The following is a 17987-nucleotide window of genomic DNA, read 5'->3' as shown; positions in this document are numbered from 1 at the left end:
CAGGTCTGCAATTCACTGGATTGGGAAAGGCTGTTCGGAATGAATAAATTGACTTCTCACCAGGTGTAGCTGTAGGAAAAGCAGGGTAGAATGCCTCTGAATCTCTTCTCAAAGGTTTTAGTAAAATAATTATGGAGAGGAGGAGAGGTAAAGAGGGAGAAAGGGCTAGAGGGAGAGAGGGGAGGGATAGGGAGAGGGGAGAGAGGGAGAGAGGCAGAGGGAGAGGAGGAGAGAGGAGGAGAGTGAGAGGAGGAGAGGTAGTTTATTATCCCACTCTGAACTTCGCAGGTAGCCTCTGGGAAGTGAAAGTAAGATTTGATTCACGTGTGTTGGACTCCACCTGAACTGCGTAGAAAATGTAAAAAGCTTAAGGACAGTGCTCATGCAAGCGCACCATAATTATTTCCAGGACGCTAGACTTTTGGAACAACGTGGGCGCGGGGCAAGCTCTGATTCCAGTGGTACAGGGGCGCTCGGAGCGGGGCCTCGCAGCGCTCAGCACGCCCGGGTCTCCGCCCCGCGCGGACCCGCCCCTCCCGGACTGGGGGCGGGCGCCCGGCTCTGCGCTGCCTCGACTCCTTTAAAGCGTGGCGGGCGAGGCCGGGCATGGTGAGGCCGGAGGTAGATCGAGCGGCGCGCCTACCTCCCCCGGGTGCGGCGCCAGCAGCCCGAGCGCCCAGGGCTGTCCTCTGCGGGCCTCTCCCGCACCCGGCGGCCGCCCCGCGGGACACCACCATGCGCCCGGGCTAGCGCGCACCCGCCGCCGGCATGCTGCGTCCGCTGCTGCTCGCTGCGCTCTGCCTGGCCGGCCGTCCGGCGCCCGCCCGTGCCTGCCAGCTGCCCTCCGAGTGGAGACCCCTGAGTGAGGGCTGCCGCGCCGAGCTGGCCGAGACCATTGTGTACGCCAAGGTGCTTGCGCTGCACCCCGAAGTACCCGGCCTCTATAACTACCTGCCATGGCAGTCCGACGCCGGCCAAGACGGACTCTTTTACTCGGCCGAAGTGGAGATGCTGTGCGATCAGGCGTGGGGCAGCATGCTGGAGGTGCCCGCCGGCTCCAGGCTCAACCTCAGCGGTCTTGGCTACTTCTCGTGCCACTCGCACACCGTGGTCCAGGACTACTCCTATTTCTTCTTCCTCAGGTGAGTCCCGCGCCTGGCCCCTGTCACCTGGCAGATGCGTGCCTCCCCCGCGGTGCCGTTAACCTGGAGCCTGCAGGGAGTCCTGCAGAAGGTGTGTCCTGTACAGTTGTCCTGTCCCTTGTTAGTTCTCTCTGGCTCCTGGCTCCAGCAGTCAGGGGCAGGAGTGCCTCGGTGACCTGGTGTCTGCTTGAAAGTTACAGGAAAGCCTCCCCAGGGCTTTCCTAAAACCTACCTGACTCATCTTGCAAAAAGTTGGTTTGTCTGTAGTCAGTAGCCCCGGGGCCGGCCAGGAACTTAACGCAGGTTTCTCTAGTTTGGTGACAAGAGCCCAAAATCACTGGAGCTCCCCCCCAACCCCCTGGTCTGCATTAGCAACAGCCAGAGCCACATAGGGAACCCACCTACTCCCACCTGGGATGCTGGTTTGCCAGTCAATCTGTAAAATACAGCTTCACTGATTTCTGAGCTGTCTGTGTACCATCCCCAAGGGCCTCTTCCCCTGCAGGCAGTGAGAAGCAAGGTGGGATGTGCATGGTAGCTTTGCAGCAAATATCCACTCTCTCATCTGTCACCATTTCATTGCCAAGATGGGAATGGTATGGAATGTGGTCTGGCTGGCCACTGCTTTCACTGTCTCAGCTGCCAGGTTTTTCAAAATAGCTAGGGTTATAGGGGTCCTGCTGGGGGTAAGAACCCCTCCCCCCCCCATCACAGTGGTTTGAGGAGTCAAGAAATTGAATCGGGCAGAGGCCCTCTCTGATTTGTAGACGCCTGGAATCCAGTGAAGTCTAATGAAAAAATGATTCCTGATTATGATGGAATTCATCTGCATCAGAATTCAGTCTGTTCTGATTGACAATTCAGAAGTTTACACAGGGGAACGGCAGGTGCAGCCCCGGATTTATCAGTTGTCTCCTGTTGTGATACAGACCGACTGAAACAAACAGCAGAATGCCAACGCGATATGTGAGTTCATCTATAAGTCTTGATCCCTCATAGTGATCCCAGTAGTCTTCCTGGTCCGTGAGCAGCACATAGAGGATATTTGCGATGGCTCTGCCCTGGGTCTGCAGATTCACTTTTAGCTCACCCTCTGAGAAAGAAAACGGTTCCACAGAGAGACATTGGTAAGCTTGCGGCGACACGTGTTTTCCACAGCGAAGCCAAAATATCTAAGTTTAGAACACATGTCCTGCTTTGTGTTGGCTTGAGCGGTTTGGTGAGATTATGTTGAACTCTTCCTTAAAAAAAAAAAAGTATTGCCATGGAAATAGTTTCTAAATAAAGTAGGCAAGAACTTAGGGAGTGTATTGCCATATGCAGGGAGTTTTGACATTTTTATTTAGGGGAAGACCTGAGGTCTTGGCTATAAAGTTATTTAGCAACAAACTTGGTTTTCCAAGGCACAAAGATCCCACAGACCTGCACACACGTGCAGGTTTTAATCCTTATGACTTTGGTCCCCTGGTGGCTGCGCTGATCAGCTGGCTTCTCTGTCTTTTGCTATAATTGCCTTCCAAAAGGTGGGGGGGCGCAGATGCAAAGTGAAACAGAAGCCTGACAAATTTCCTTTCCCAGTGTTGTCTTGCTCTGAGGTGTCTTAACAACTGCACACAAATCATCCTGCCTGTGTTGTTCTGGGACCCAGGGAGACGGGAACAGACTCTGTTCCGTATGTAGGGGGTGGGGGTTAGGGGAAGGTGGACTGGGAGCACAGCCACGGGAACTTGCCTCATAGCTGCCTTTCCTTTGTCCTGACTTTCTTAGCTAACTGTCAGGCTGAGTGAGGCTCTGGAACAATGTTTACTGATGTTTAAGCTACACACATTCTGCTTTTCCACAGTTCCCTCGTATCCACCCCAAGGTTCCCCAATGAAGCCTGAAGCCACAGAGTACCAAGGTTATATACACGAGATTTTTTTTTCTACATATGCATTGCCTGTGCTTACTTTAATCTTTTATTATGTTTTTAATGTGTAAGTTAACTACAGTAACTCATAATGAAATAGAAGAATTACATTTTCATATTTATAGGCTTTTTTTTTTAAAAAAAGAACTTTCTAATTTGGGATGGTTGACCACAGATCATGGAAACCATGGGAAGTGAAAACATGGGTGAGAGGCAACAGCTGTACTTGGGTTTTTAAATGCAGTCCTGACAACACCACTGAGAAAGTACTGAGGTCTTTTTTTTTTTTTTTAAAGATTTATTTTTATTTGAAAGGCAGATTTTACAGAAAAGACAGATCTACCATCCGTTGGTTCACTCACCAGAAACAACCACCATGGTCACACCTAAGTTGATCAAAGCCAGGAGCCAGGAGCTTCTTCCCAATTTCCCATGAGGAAATTGCAGAGGCTCCAGGCCTTGGGCCACCTTCCATTGCTCTGCATGGAATGTTAGCAGGGAGCTGGCTCTTAAATGGAGCAGCCAGGGGCCCAGCATAGTGGCTAAAGTCCTTGCCTTGCAAGCACAGGGATCCCATATGGGCACTGGTTTGTATCCCAGCTGCTCTGCCTCCTTCCAGCTCCCTGCTTGTGATCTGGGAAAGCAATAGAGGATGGCCTCAAGGCCTTGGGACCTTATACCCATGTGGGAGACCTGGAAGAAGCTCCTAGCTCCTGCTTCGGATTAGCTCAGCTCAGCTCTGGCTATTGCAGCCACTTGGGGAGTGAATCAGTGGATGGGAGATGGGAGATCTTTCCTCTCTGTCTCTCCTTTTCTCTATAAATCTAACTTTTCAATAAAAATCTTTTTTTTTAAAGTGGAACAACCAGGATATGAACAGGTGCCCAAACGGGATGGCTGTACTTCAAGTGGAAGCATAGTATGCTATATAGCACAGCACCAGCCCATGTACTGAGGTTTAGAGAAAAAAATGTTTCATGTTATAGAGCAATTAAGTGACAAAGCAGGACTTGAACCCTGGTCCCTGTGACAGGCCTGCCTTTCATCAGGGGACTAGGAGCACTGTGTGTTTCAGAAGGAAGGTCTATAGGGGTCTGGGGGACAGGGAGGGGGCACAAATGGACAAATGCTCACACATACACACACCGTCTCCTTTACCTTGGCTAAACTCATGTTTTTGAAAATCCCAATGGTAGAGGTCATCCCTGGAGTAACTCCTACAGTGAGAGCCATGGGAGACACTGGAGGAGGGGTGGGGGGCAGGCCACGCTGGCTCAGGCTTCTGTGACTCCTGATTGAGGCCGGACCCTCCTCGGCTGCCCAGTTCACATCTCCATTGTTTTTATGTCCCCCTTTAGGATGGATGAAAACTATAACCTCTTGCCTCACGGAGTTAATTTCCAAGATGCCATCTTTCCAGACACTCAGGAGAACAGGAGGATGTTTTCCAGCCTTTTCCAGTTTTCCAACTGTTCCCATGGGCAGCAGCTGGGTACTTCCTCCAGTGACTGGGAGATCCAGGAAGACAACCGGGTAAGAACGTGCCGCAGAGAAAGCAGAAGCGTGGTTACATCCTGTTTGAGTTTTGGGGTCAAAGGAATTGAGAATATTTATCCAAAGGCTGTTACTCTTCCCTGTCTTTCTGCCTTTTTCCCAACTGTTAGAAAACATGGACCAGAAACGTTGGAATCCCGAGGCTCTGCTATTCAATAAGAGATTCCTTATAAAATATGAGGTGGGATAAAGGGTGGCACAGGTGTGCCTCAGTTTCCTTTCTTTTTTCAAAATGGAGGCAGTTGTGGCATCTATGTCATGGGCTTATACAATGTGATTTGAGTATGTAAAGAACGCTCATGGATGAATGCCTTGGCACAGCACATGAAAGGAAGTTGAATACGTGTGAGTGGGTTGGTATGACCATCGTCATTACTGTTGCTGATGGCATAGGGTTTTGAGGACTTGTCATGGAGTGAATAAAAGCTCTCAAAAAATAAAACTAAGTAACTATGACAGCTGACAATCCCATGGTTCTCCACTAAGATGCAGGAGTTTGGAGTGGCCAGAGTGTGTGTGGAATGTAAGGGTCGTGATTGTTTTGAGTGTGAAATTAGAAAGGTCTTCCAATCGGAGTCTAGTGCCAGAAGCGGGGGTTGAATTTTTGAGGACTGTCGAAGCGGTGGCACTGCCCCAACCACAGGTTGGCATGGTAGGAGGGAAGATGGGGTGGGTCTAGCTTGGTGAGATGTTGGCCTGTTTTGCCCAGTCCCCTACCGAAGATGTTTTTAGGACAATGCAGTAGACTGCTGGAGAGGGTTCTAGAATGGGTATCACTTGAAGCCCCATTTTTGTGTGTTAAATCGCCTGCTTTTTACTTACAAATGAAGGGTTTGAAGGAAGTGCCTTCCTGAACATCCAGGTAAGCTTCTTATTCTTTTCAACCTCTTCGGCTTCTGCCCAGCACTTGCTGGCCCCCACTTGCCATCTCCTCCTAGACGAAAGCTGTTCACGTGATGGAGAGGGCTGTTTAACAAAGGAAATGTGTTTATTCTCTAACATCATTCAGAGGCTCGCTCTTGGGCTTGACACTGTTGACAATAATCTGGGCTCTTTTAACCCGCCTCCAAGCTCTGCTGGAATTTTCTGAATGCTTGTCAACAGGATTCCAAGCACCTGTTGCTTTTCCCTCTTTAATTGTTACTGTTTGTTGCCCACTCCGTGTTAAAATGGATGTGCCAAGTGCAAGCCTGAGTCACCTCTCCTGCATATTGCAGATGCAGTTTTGCCAGACTTGGCCCGTGGACCTGCTATTGTGGGAGCTTTGCTTATATGACTAGATCCTTGATAACAGATTTATGTCAACACATCAGATACTATTCCAAAAATACCTCAGTAGCTTAGCCCAAAAGCTCTTGAGCTGCATAGCTTATTAGCTCAACGGTCACATAATGAAACTATTAACATTCTGGGAATTAAGTTTTTCCATCTTTTTAGGTTAAAAAAAATAGAACAATAAAGCTGTGGAGCATAGTTTCAGTGTGAAGGCAGATCTATTTTTGTGGATCAGATGTTGATCTTGGGGAGAATTCCTTTTCCCTTTCCTTTGATTCTTCTTGACCTCCTAGATAACAAAGTGTGGGAGAGTGAATTTGAGGAAAGGAAAAATCATGGTAGCAGATGGCTGAGCTTCTGAGAGCCCATTTCAGAAGCTGGGTGTGAGTTTGGTGTTTACTCCTTACCGGCTTTGAAAGGGACCACATGGGAGCCACATGAAATCAGCCCCCTACTTCCACATTTTAACCGACAGTCAATTGAAATTTCAAGAATTATGCAGCCCTCCTTAGCACAGTTTAGCATACTCAAGTGATTGAAATAGGTGTTGATCCAGAATTGATTCAGATTGATCCAGAGTTAAGTAATTATTGATGATTATTCCTCCTTAGAAGTTCTAAAACTTTCTCTTTGGGGAAAGTAAGCATTGATTCTACCTAGGATTCATCTGCCAGAAGCATCCTGTTTTTCTTCAGCTTTTGGAAGGATCGGAATTATTACTCAGGTCCCTTTGTGTTTACTGCTGTCCCTGTGGAGCCTGGGGGTCAGCAGAAAGAGTCAAGCAGGAATAAGGATCCAGAGACTTGCTAAAGAGAACACCCTTCCTGCTTGGCATGGTCTGAAGGTGGTTTGGAGGGGCTCTGGACTTTGCACACATACTTTGCTTGGTTGGGTGCTGGTCCTCAGATTGCGAATGCCCCAGACACGCCAGCAAGCTCTGGGGCTCTTGTGGTCGAGGCTGTTGCTTTCTGAGCTTCTCCTGGCTTGGGAGGTGGGGGGTGCGGATCCAGACTGTAGATACAGAGCCACATTTTGTTGTCTTCGCTCTTGCTGCCTCTATGTTGTAGGAGTCCAAGAATCTGGGATTCTCAGTGGATCTTGAGGTGAAGAGTTCAAAGCAGAGGAAAATGTTAGAAAAACTCTTATGTTGCACTCTCTACCCGCCTCCACCCCAGGGTGACATTCTACTGGGGTTGTAGGAGCAAAACCCTCCCATACCCTGGGTGCCTTTCCAGCATTTTCAAGTGCCCCACCCACACCTTAGTCAGTAAATGCGATCTTGCTTTCAAAAGTTGCCAAGAACTTAGTGTCACTGAGTATGCTCAGCGCTGCTCCAGTATGGTATCATGGTGTTAATGGGACTTGGGGGATGTCCTTGGCATGACAGAGCACTTCCTGGCAGGCTTCACTTCACACCAGCCAAGGACATTCTTCCTTCCTCTTTGGTCTCCTGCCAGGCGAGTGTAACAGTCAAAACAGAAGTTGGATCCTTTTTGCTTTCAGCCAGCACTGTCCCCTAGGACCAGGTCTAGACCAACCCGGCCTTACATCAGCCAGTCCCACAAATGTCATGGGGTTAAAAAGGCATCTGGGAAGGTCCTGCTGCCCTCAATTTCTCTTGTTCCTTCTCTGTAGTGGGGACAGATGACGGGGTTGGGTGAGGGATGGTGTGCCTAAACCACAGTAGCAGGAATGTTGGCCCTTACAATACCTAGTTTGGCTCTGCCCTTCCCAGAAGGACCTTGGTCAGGTCCATTTGTTTCTCACAACTCCAGTCTTGGCTATCTATAAGACTATAAGACATAAAGTAATTAATATAGTGAGGTCTTTGTCAGGGCCTCATTAGCACTCCTGAAAGTACTTCATAAGCTGTAGAGAATGATCCCAGGGTTTATGACTGTAAATTGATGTTATATATTACTTTGACATTTACAAAACTAATGATTTTGTACTACTTGCCTGGGAGCTCCTAATACACTATGTGACAGAATGGGAACATTAGGAGTGACAGGGATACAGGCTAGAAATGGTAACAGATGAGTCACATACCTATGTTTCTGTAAGATTTACATATTGATTTGTAAGAGTGACATAAAGAAATGAAGAGACAGAGTTCTTCCATCAGCTTGTTCATTCTCTGAGTGGCCACAAGGATTGTAACTGTACCAGACTGATACCAGGAGCCAGGGCTCCATCCTACTCTTGGACTTGGGTCATTGTCCACTGCTTTTATACGTGTCAGAGCAGGGCACCGAGGACTTGAACCAGTGCTCTGGTACAGGATGCCTGGGATGCTGGCATTTAAGCAGTGGCTTAATGCACTGTACCACAATCCTGGCCACATACCTCTTTCTTGTTCATCCAGATTTACTGGGTTTATGCAAGGGACACTTAAAATGTGTATTCAAATTATACCCATAGAGCATATTGGCATGGCTTGCAGTTTGAAAGGAAAAACTGATAGCTGGTAAGGGTTCTTTCCTCGCTCCGATACTGTCCATCAGTTCTCACCCATTTTCAAAACCAGGAGCTCCCATTACTAATTTCTTGCATAGACATTAAGTGCTTTGAGCTTACAGAAAATCAGAACAGACAAAAATGGTAGTGTTTCATGCAGGTTTCACCATATTTTGCTTTATTTACAAATCTTTTTTAACATTTAAAAAAATTTATTTTTTATTGGGAAATCAGATATACAGAGAGTTGGAAAGACAGAAAGGAAGATCTTCTGTCTGTTGGTTCACTCCCCAAGCTGCCACAATGGCTAGGGTTGTGCCAATCTGAAGCCAGGAACCTCTTCCAAGTCACCCACGCAGATGCCGGGTCCCAAGGTTTTGATCCATCCTTGATTGCTTTCCCAGACCACAGGCAGGGAGCTGCATGGGAAGCAGGGCTGCTGGGATCAGAACCAGCACCCATATGGGGTCCCAAGGCACACAAGGATAGGATCCCAGCTGCTAGGCCACCACACTGGGCCCTATTCATAGATCTTAGATGTTTAGTTTTTAAAAAGATGTGTTTATTTATTCCAATGCAGTGTGGCACACAGAGGGACACACACACACACACACACACACATACACACACGTATCTTGCAATGCTAGTTTATTCCCGAAGTGCCTACGACAGCCCAGACAAGGCTAAGTAAAATCCAGGATCATGGAACTCCATTGGTGTCTCCTGTGGTGGGTGGCAGAGTCAAGTACTTGAGCCATTAACTGCTGCTTCTCAGGATGTATGTTAGCAGGACACTGTAAATGGAAGTAGAGTGTGGGCCTGAAGCCAGGCACTCTGCTGTAGGATGCTGTGTCCTGGGCAGCAGTGTAGCCATCATTCCAAAAGAATCTTGGTGAGGAAAGAAGTTTGGGGTCAGTTGTGTCAGTCACAATAGGGGAGCCTACCTACCAGGGCAAGCAGTAGATGGGGAAGGAGGGAGAGGCAGAGCAAGGGACCTGTGTGCCAGTGCCCTTTAGAACAGCACAGAAAGTGCCCTTGGGGAGCTGTACTGGGAGCATAGAGCAAGCAGGCAGGCGTGAGCGCTGGAGTAGGCTGTGACTCAGGCAGTCCATGTGGAACAGGGTGGGGGAGGAGCAGTGGAAGACATAAAGCAGGTTGGACCGCAGGCAGTCACAAAGGCAAAGAGGTAGAAAAATGGGAACTCGGTCAAGGGTGACTGCGCCATGCTCTTGGTGTGAGAAGGGTCAGCTTTAGTGGAAGATGGATGCTAAGGTGATAAAAGATGACCAGAATTCATTACAGGATGTGAATGTGGGAGATGTGTGTGATGGTCTGGATTCAGATGGTAAAGGAGGAGGGATGGCAAGAGATGACCCTTGGATTCCTGACATGAAAACTGGCCCAGCAAAGTAACCTAGAGGCTAAAGTCCTTACCTTGAACATGCCAAGATCCCACATGGGCACCAGTTCTAATCCCAGCAGCCCTGCTTCCCGTCCAGCTCCCTGCTTGTGGCCTAGGAAAGCATTCAAGGATGGCCCAAAGCCTTGGGGTCCTGTACCTCCATGTGGGAGACCCAGAAGAAACTCCTGGCTCCTAGCTTTGGACTGGCTCAGCTCTGACCGCTATGGCCGCTTGGGGAGTGAATCAATGGACAGAAGATCTTCTCGGTCTCTCCTCCTCTCTGTATATCTGCCTTTGCAATAAAAAATAAATATATTTTTTTAAGTGTCAGCAGTCACACTGAAAGGCTGTAATGTGGCTATCGTGGGGGTAGTCTGATTTGGAACATGAGAAGTCAAGGTGTTTTGAGACAGATTCTGAATAGCTGATTGGACCTGGAGCTCTGGAACCTTGAGGGAAGCTCTGGGAGGAAGCTACAGCTTTGGGACTCAACAATACTGAAATCCCCTTGATCGTGGGTGGGAGTGATATCCAAAGCAAGAGTACGCAGACATGGGGAATGCTAGAATACGTTTTGATGTAGCCATGCCGAGCCAGCTGCAGACAGGATTGCATTCATGGGAGGGGAAAAAAGGGTCAATGAATCCATAGCAAGTTAAGTTTTTTTAATTGGTAATTTTGCATATTTCTATATGAATGTCACAAATATCTGAATGGCCCTTGTCAGGAAAAAAGTCCCTCTCTGCTCCCCAACAGAGTCAGAAAAGTAGATGCCCTCTGCCTTTTGGAACAGTGACACTATGCAGGATGATCAGAGGTCAGGAAACCACTGAGCCAAAGGAGCAGTGTTCCAGGGAGGATGAGTGGTTGCCTGAGGCAGGCCTGAGAAGTGCCCGCTGGCCTGGTGGCCTCAAGAGAGCTACTCTGCATAAAGTGCAAGGGTGACATGTGGGCTGCAATGGTGTGCGAAGTGAGACTGTGGAGATGGTGTGTGTGGGTGACTGTCTGGCAGTGTGAGCCAATTGGCCAAGGGCAGGAATCTCTGGTAGGTGTGCTTTTATGTATTTGATGCCTGCTTATGCTGTCTGAGCCATCCTGAAATGAATGTCTTAGCTAAAGAGCTGCATGGCCCAGCTCCACCCCTCCTCTCTTATTAGTTTTAACTTGACTGTGCATAAACTTCTCATAAACATTTATAAGCTAGACACATGTGAGTGCATAATTACAAACACAGCTGAGAACAACACAAACTTCCCTTTGTCATCGGACCCTTCCCCTGGCCAAACTTCCAGCTGCCACTGAGTGGCTCACCATCACTCCTAATTGGCCCTTTCCAGAATGCCTTAGAAATGGCTAGAATGCCTTTGTAAATTTGGCTTCTTTTACTTAGCACCGTGGACTTGAGATGCCTCCACATTGCAAGTATCAGTACCTCACTCCTTTTCATTGCTAGGAAGTGTCACCTGCATGGCCAGTGTTTGCGGGAATATTTAGGTCATTTCTGGCACATAGGATCAGCCTTTTGCATGAACACAAACCTTCACTTTCTTTTGGGGAAATGCTTAGGAGGAGATTGCTGGATTCTCCAGGAAAGGTATGTTTGTATATAAAAATGCTAACCAGTTTTCCAGAGGGGGCTGCCATTTTGCATTTGCATTAGCAACATCTGAGAGTTACTCTGCAGTTGCTGTGTCCTCATCAGTGCTTGGTATTGTCAGTTATTTTCTTAAGTAAAAAAATTAAGGATGGGTGTTTTTCAAACAGTGAAGAGGGCTGGTAATCCATTTCATGTAGCATGGGTTTGGGGCCAGCCTCTGACTCCTAACTTCAGCTTGCTGCTAATGCAGACCTGGGACACAGTGGTGATGGCTCAGGTAATCGTTTCCTGGCACTCATGCCAGTGACCTGGATTGTATTCCCAGCTCCCAGCATTAGTCCCCGGCCAGCCCTGGCGTTTGCAGTTATTTGGGGAGTGAGCCAGCAGAGAGGAACTCTGTTTCTGTCTTTTAAATTAATGTGTAGCTTTTCCACAGAGTGGACATCCTGAGTGGTGTGCCGTGGCATCTCATTGCAGCTAAACATGCATTTCCCTGATCCTTGATGGCAGGTGACTGTTTGTTGTCCTAGTTTTTTTCTTTGGGCAAATTGTCTATTCAAGTCTTTTACCAATTTTTAAATCGGATCTTGTTTATATATATATTCTTTGTATGTTTTAGATTTCGGTCCTCTGTCCAACATATTCTTAAGCATTTTCTTCCAATCTAAGACTTGTCATTTTAATCTCCTGTTCACAGGCTCATGTCTCACGTAGCGGATGTTTTCAATTTTTATGTTCCAGTTGATCAATTGTCTTTGTTTCTGGGTCATACTTTTGGTGTTATATATAAGAACTCTTACCCAGCCTTATTCTTATAATAAGTTCTGTTTTTTACGTATTTACTTTTCAGATAAATATTTTAGTCTTTCCCTCCCCACCCCACACATATGCACATAATACACGCACACCACACAGCAAGAGCAAGAGAGCCACCATGTGCCAGTTCATTCCCTAAACTGCCTAACAGTCCTGCCTGGACATGGCTAGAGCCAGGTACTCCATCCTGTTCCCTACTCTGGGTGGTAGGGACTCAAGTACTTGGGCTATATTCCATTGCCCTCCCAGGCACATTAGCAGGAAGCTGGATTGTAAGCACAACAGCCAGGAGTTGATCTGTCAGGTATGGAATGCCACATTGCAAGCAGCAGCTTAATGCACTATGCCAAATTGCTGATCCTCAAATCTATTTAAGTTATTTCAGATGAAGAAACACATAAATACCCTATTTGCTAACTCATTCCCCAAATGCTGCAGTGACTGGGGCAAGGCTGAGGATGGAGCCAGGAACCAGGAACTTCAAGCCAGGTCTATCATTTGAGTGGCAGGAACCCAATTCTTTGAACTGTCATCTCCACCTTCCCAGGGTCTGCACTGGCAAGAAGCAGCAATCAAGAACTGGAACCAGGAATCAAATTGAGGCATTCCAATCTGGAATATGAATGTCTGTACTACTAAACTAAATGAATTATAAACCCCAATTTTATGTATGTTTGGATTTCACAGGCTAATTTTTCTTACTGTTTCTATATTCATAAAGAATGTTGGTTTACAGTTACCTTGTAATCAACAATGGAATATCATGCAGTGAAGACCTTGCAAAATGTATTGGGAATTGTTCTTCCCTCTGTGTGTCTGAATGTGTGCTAATCTCTCTTTTCCTCCTTCCCTCTTTCCCTCCCTCCCTCCTTGTCTCTCTGTCTCCTATTTTTATTTGAAAGGCAGTTAGAGAAGGAGGGGGCAGTCTACCATCTACTGATTCACCCTCCCAAATGATTGGAGCTTGGCCAGTCCAAAACCAAGAGCCTGGAGCTTCTTCTGGGTCTTGCACATGGGTACAGGAGTTAGATCAGAAGTGCAGCAGTCAGGATATGAACCTGTGTCCATGTGGGATGCTGGCACTAGTTTAGCTTACTATGCTGTGGCACTGTTAAGGATTCCAGATGGATTGGACTAGAGGTCTTGTCATGCAGTCATATTGTGAGTCTCTGGGATTTAGGACTTCAGCAAATGAATTTAGTGTTTTGGTCTATTTCTGCCTATAGCAGCCTAATAGATTTCATCAACTGATAGCTTGGGTCCAGAGTTTCCATTGGTTGGAAGGTTATCTCTTTGCTTGAACCACTGTGGCAGTACAGATGTGAAAGTAGGCTGGCTTTAGGGCCAGGATGCATAAAAAAGAAAAGTATGGGAACAAGATGAGAGTCAGGCCTTCTCCATATACTGGGAACCATTTTGTATGTCTCTGGAGAGAAGTAAGGGTTTTTCCCTGGAGTTTTGGCTGAATAGTCCCATGCTTCAAGTTTCCATTGCTCCAGTTTAATTTTTTATGGTTCAGTTTTTTTTTTTTTTGTATCCTGTACAGAGATTATAGTTTCAGGTGATTGGAAGTCAATAGGTTATGGCCAACTTACTGCATCTGGACCCTACTTGGAAGCTGAAATCCTTATTAAAAACATCTAGTCAAGTGGTGATTGCCTATAGCATGAAGAGGGAAACACATCGTGTGTTTTACTTTGTCTTCTGACAGTTGAAAGCAACCAGGAATGAGAGAATCTGTAGTTTTGCAAGTGAGGTTTGAGCCCCTAAACAAGGATGTGCAAATTCTGGTCATCCAGAACTTTCAAAATAATCCTGGAACAATCCGACTGAGGGAGTCCCTGTGAGTGGCAGGCCTGACAGGTGATTTGGAGAACAAAGGTGCTTATGTCTTAGGGATGCTCAAGTGTAAGTTTTTGTTCAGAGTATCTGAACACTGATGAAGTTTTCTTCTCAAACACCCAAAAAGACCAGACCGAGGCAGGAACTCAATCCAGGTCGTCCACATGGGTGGCAGGAACCTAGTTCCCTGTGCTGGCACTGTTGTTACCCACCAGGGTCTGCATAAGCAGGTACTTGGAGTTGGGAGCTGGAAGTAGGTGTTGAACTGAGGAATGTAGGCATTGAATATGTGGAATATCAGCATCATAACCACTAGCCCACAAACTCACACCTTACCTTTGAATTTTGAGTGGATTTTAAAGATTAATTCATTTTTATTGTAAAGTCAGATATACAGAGAGGAAGATCTTCTGTTTAATGATTCACTCCCCAAGTGATCGCAATGGCTGATGCTGCACCGTCCAAAGCCAGGAGCCAGGAACTTCCTGCTTCAGGTCTCCCACGCAGGTGCAGGGTCCCAAGGCTTTGGGCCATCCTGAGTGCTTTCCTAGGCCACAAGCAGAGAGCTGGATGGCAAATTAAGCTGCTGGGATTAGAACCGTTGCCCATATGAGATACTGACATGTTCAAGGCAAGGATTTTAGCCACTAGGCCACTGCGCCGGGCCCCTGAGTGGATTTATAAAATCTACACATGATTTTATTACATTTGGAAAATACTGATCCACAGCATTGTGTAGATCTTCCAAATGTGACTTTAATCCTGCCGTCTAAAACTCTGTTAATCAGGCCTGGCGCGATGGCACAGTGGTTAAGGTCGTCGCCTTGCATGCCTGGGATCCCATATGGGTGCCGGTTCTAATCCCAGCAGCCCCGCTTCCCATCCAGCTTTGGGACCCTGCACCCACGCGGGAGACCCGGAAGAGGCTCCTGGCTTCGGATCGACATAGCATTGGCCGTTGCGCTCACTTGGGGAGTGAATCATCGGACGGAAGATTTTCCTCTCTGTCTCTCCTCTCTGTATATCCGCCTTTCCAATAAAAATAATAATAATAAAAAAAACTCTGTTAATCTCACCACTGATATCAGGAAAGTCATTAAATCTTGGAGACAAGCTCACTGTGGCAGCTTTTCTAAAATTCGAGATTTTGCTTGAAAGCTCCAATTGTGTTACAGGCCATTGTGTCACTTGTGTGCTTTGAAGTGACAGGCTTGCTGGATGCCTTTCTGAAGAAGATGTCTATCAGATGCTCAAAGCTGAGCACATGTGGCTGGTTAGTCTTTCATTCTTTGAAAATAAACGTGGAGCTTGGTGAAGAGAGCTACTGGTTAGACTCCATTCAGTCCTGTGCATGTGTTTGCTTGAGATGGTCGCTGTCCTTGTGCAGGCCACTGAACTGCTTTTTGTTTGTCCCCATCGGTTCCTGGAGTAGTCTCTAAACATGTCTATCCAAGAAGCAGCATTTGATAAAGTTAATAGCTTGTACCGCTCCAACAAGTACATTGTGATACTGCCATTGTCTTCTATCAGCCCACAGTGACCACTGGTACAACTCCCGATTTGCACCGAAGGACCAGAAGTTTAACTCACTTTTGCTTTTGTTCCAGTAGTGTCTGTGTTAACACAGTGGAAAAGACAGTGGAATTATTCTGAAAATAGTTTTGATCTCAGTCTGCACTGACACGGTCATGGAAAATCCCAGCTATTGCTGCCACTCTGGACCAAGAGCTGGAGAATGGGAGGGGAGAAACTGTTGATAGAGCCTAGCTCTTAAGATTGGGAATATTTAATGGTCTGAAAAAAACAGGGTGACCTCAGTTTGGAGGCCAGAGTTTCAGAAGTACTGGAGTAGACGTGAGGGTGGAATGGCCTCAGCAGCTGGGGCTTCTTGGGGACAGTGTGAAGTCACACAAGTAAGGTTGTCAGGGGCTGTGAATATTTCTGAAGGTAATCCAGGGCTGCGAGCTGGCACACATGGTTTCCAATCTGGACTGAATCCATGGCGCTGTCTGTGATCTTGGGCAATTTAAGTTCATCTCTACATATCTTTGCACTCGGCACATAATTAATACATACTTTGCTCATGAAAATAATCTTCCTTTCTGGAGAAGAAAGAGCTGTTTTCTTTCCCTGATGCTTCTATAAACACTAAGCATTGATTCTGTCCTGTATATCACTGGAAAGTCCGTGGAGGCTCATGTTCGTTGAAATGTGAGGTCTCCTGGCTAAGGTTTTTGCTGGTTCTGTGTTGTTGTTGTTCTTGTTGCTTTTTTTCTAAAGACTCATTTTTGCTTGAAAGCCATATTTACAGAGAGGAGGACATACACACACACACACACACACACACACACACACACACACACACACACACACACACAGATGGAGCAGGAGATGGAGAAAGATCTTCCACTTGCTGGTTCACTCCCCAGATGGCCACGTGACCAGAACTGGGCTGATCCAAAGCCGGGAACCAGAAACTTCTTCCAGGCCTCCAGTATGGGTGCAGGGGCCCAAGGACTTGGGCCTTCTGCCGCTTTCCCAGAGGAGCTGAATCAGATGGAGCAGCTGCAACACTACCAGTGTCCATATGGGATGCTGGCATCACAGGCAAAACATTCACCTACTCTATCACCTTACTGGCCCATGTTTCCTTTCATCATCCCACCTGCTACCTGGTCTTCTTTCTCCCAGAGCTGAGAGACTTCAAGCTCACAGAGTAACTGTGCCTTCCCTGACCTGGTGTCACCTGCTTTCATTCCTTTATCAGTGATCTGATTTTGCCATCATGTAGTTAGTGAATTTTCATTTCTTCCTATGGCTCCTATCCCAATATAAGTCATGATTGCCAGACCTAGTGGTTACAGATATAAGCCCATCTGATTTGCAGAATGTCAACTCTTTTTATTGCTTTCTTCCTAGGGCCTAGCACAGCTCCCTGTATTTATTAGGCCTTCATGCAGATGAATGGCAGATTCAATACAACAAAGGCAATTATCACAAGAGTGGTATGGACAGAAACAACTGCAAAAGGGTCCTCAAGCGATTACCAAGGCTTTGTTTATTGCAGGAAGATTTCAGAGAAAAATAGGACTGGATCTGGGTCATCTTTTGGAATGATCAAGGGTACATTTTTCTAAAAAATTGTTTGTGGGGCAGAGAGAGATGCTGAGTTAACTAGCTCACTGTTGCTGATTCATTCTTTAAATATCTGCTGGGACTGGGGTAAATACAGAAATGCGACCTAGGTCTTTCATGGGATAACAGGGACCCAATTACTTGAACCATCATTGCTGCCTGTTGGCATTGGCAGGAAGTTGGAGGCACAAACCACACTTAGGCATTGTAGTATGGGATATGGGTATCTTCATGCTTAGGGTAAACACTTGTTCCCAATATACGGTTTTCAAAATGCTTTTTCAGATATCTGGAATCATGCAGCTCATTACCATCTGTGTGGAAGCTATTAACCTATTGTCATTACCAGAGCACTCATCTAGCCAAATCTAGCCAAAGCTATGAAGTAGGTTGCATAGTGGTCTCATCATTTTCATTCATACCTTTGTTCTATATAAACAAGTGTGTATGAAACATCTGTGTCAGTCATGGGGATGTATACAATATGATAAGAAAAGAACTTCACTTCCAGGAGCTTGTGTTGTGTTGGGATTGAGACAATGCATCAATCAATATATTGGTCAGTAAGATAGGTTCAAGCTCCTAAGTACTTGGGTAAGAATCAGAGCATAATATAATGCTAGCTTTACATAGAGAAGGTATCTGAGCTGAAATCTTAATGACATGTGGTGAGCGATAAACACATTAGGCAAAAACAAACAAACAAAGAAACAAAACAGCTAGCTTCCAGAAGAAAACAGCTTGGTGTGTCCAAGAAATAGGAAAGAATGATTGAGGTGTTGATGGGTGGGACAGGAGGAAAATGGAGTTCTTGGGAGAGGTGAGCAAGCAGAGGTTGAGATCCTGGTGTTCTGGGGA

At 46.6% G+C, this 17987-nt stretch overlaps 1 protein-coding gene across 1 annotated transcript in view; it reads left to right on the top strand.

Moving 5' to 3' along the window:
* The first annotated feature begins 693 nt into the window (after window positions 1-693).
* The window catches only part of CCDC3 (coiled-coil domain containing 3), a 105860-nt gene continuing 88566 nt past the window's right edge, over window positions 694-17987 (top strand). Inside the window, exons 1-2 of the mRNA XM_040967948.1 lie at window positions 694-1142; window positions 4410-4584. Coding sequence (XP_040823882.1) covers window positions 769-1142; window positions 4410-4584 — 549 coding nt within the window. The 5' untranslated portion in view covers window positions 694-768. The remainder of the gene's footprint in view (window positions 1143-4409; window positions 4585-17987) is intronic.

The sequence above is a fragment of the Ochotona curzoniae genome, unplaced genomic scaffold (genome assembly GCF_017591425.1).
Source record: "Ochotona curzoniae isolate NIBS_2020 unplaced genomic scaffold, NIBS_Ocur_1.0 scaffold_4683, whole genome shotgun sequence".
In the NCBI taxonomy this organism is placed as follows: Eukaryota; Metazoa; Chordata; class Mammalia; order Lagomorpha; family Ochotonidae; genus Ochotona; species Ochotona curzoniae.
Note: the sequence above shows the minus strand (reverse complement) of the source record. Positions and strands in the feature narration are given on the sequence as shown.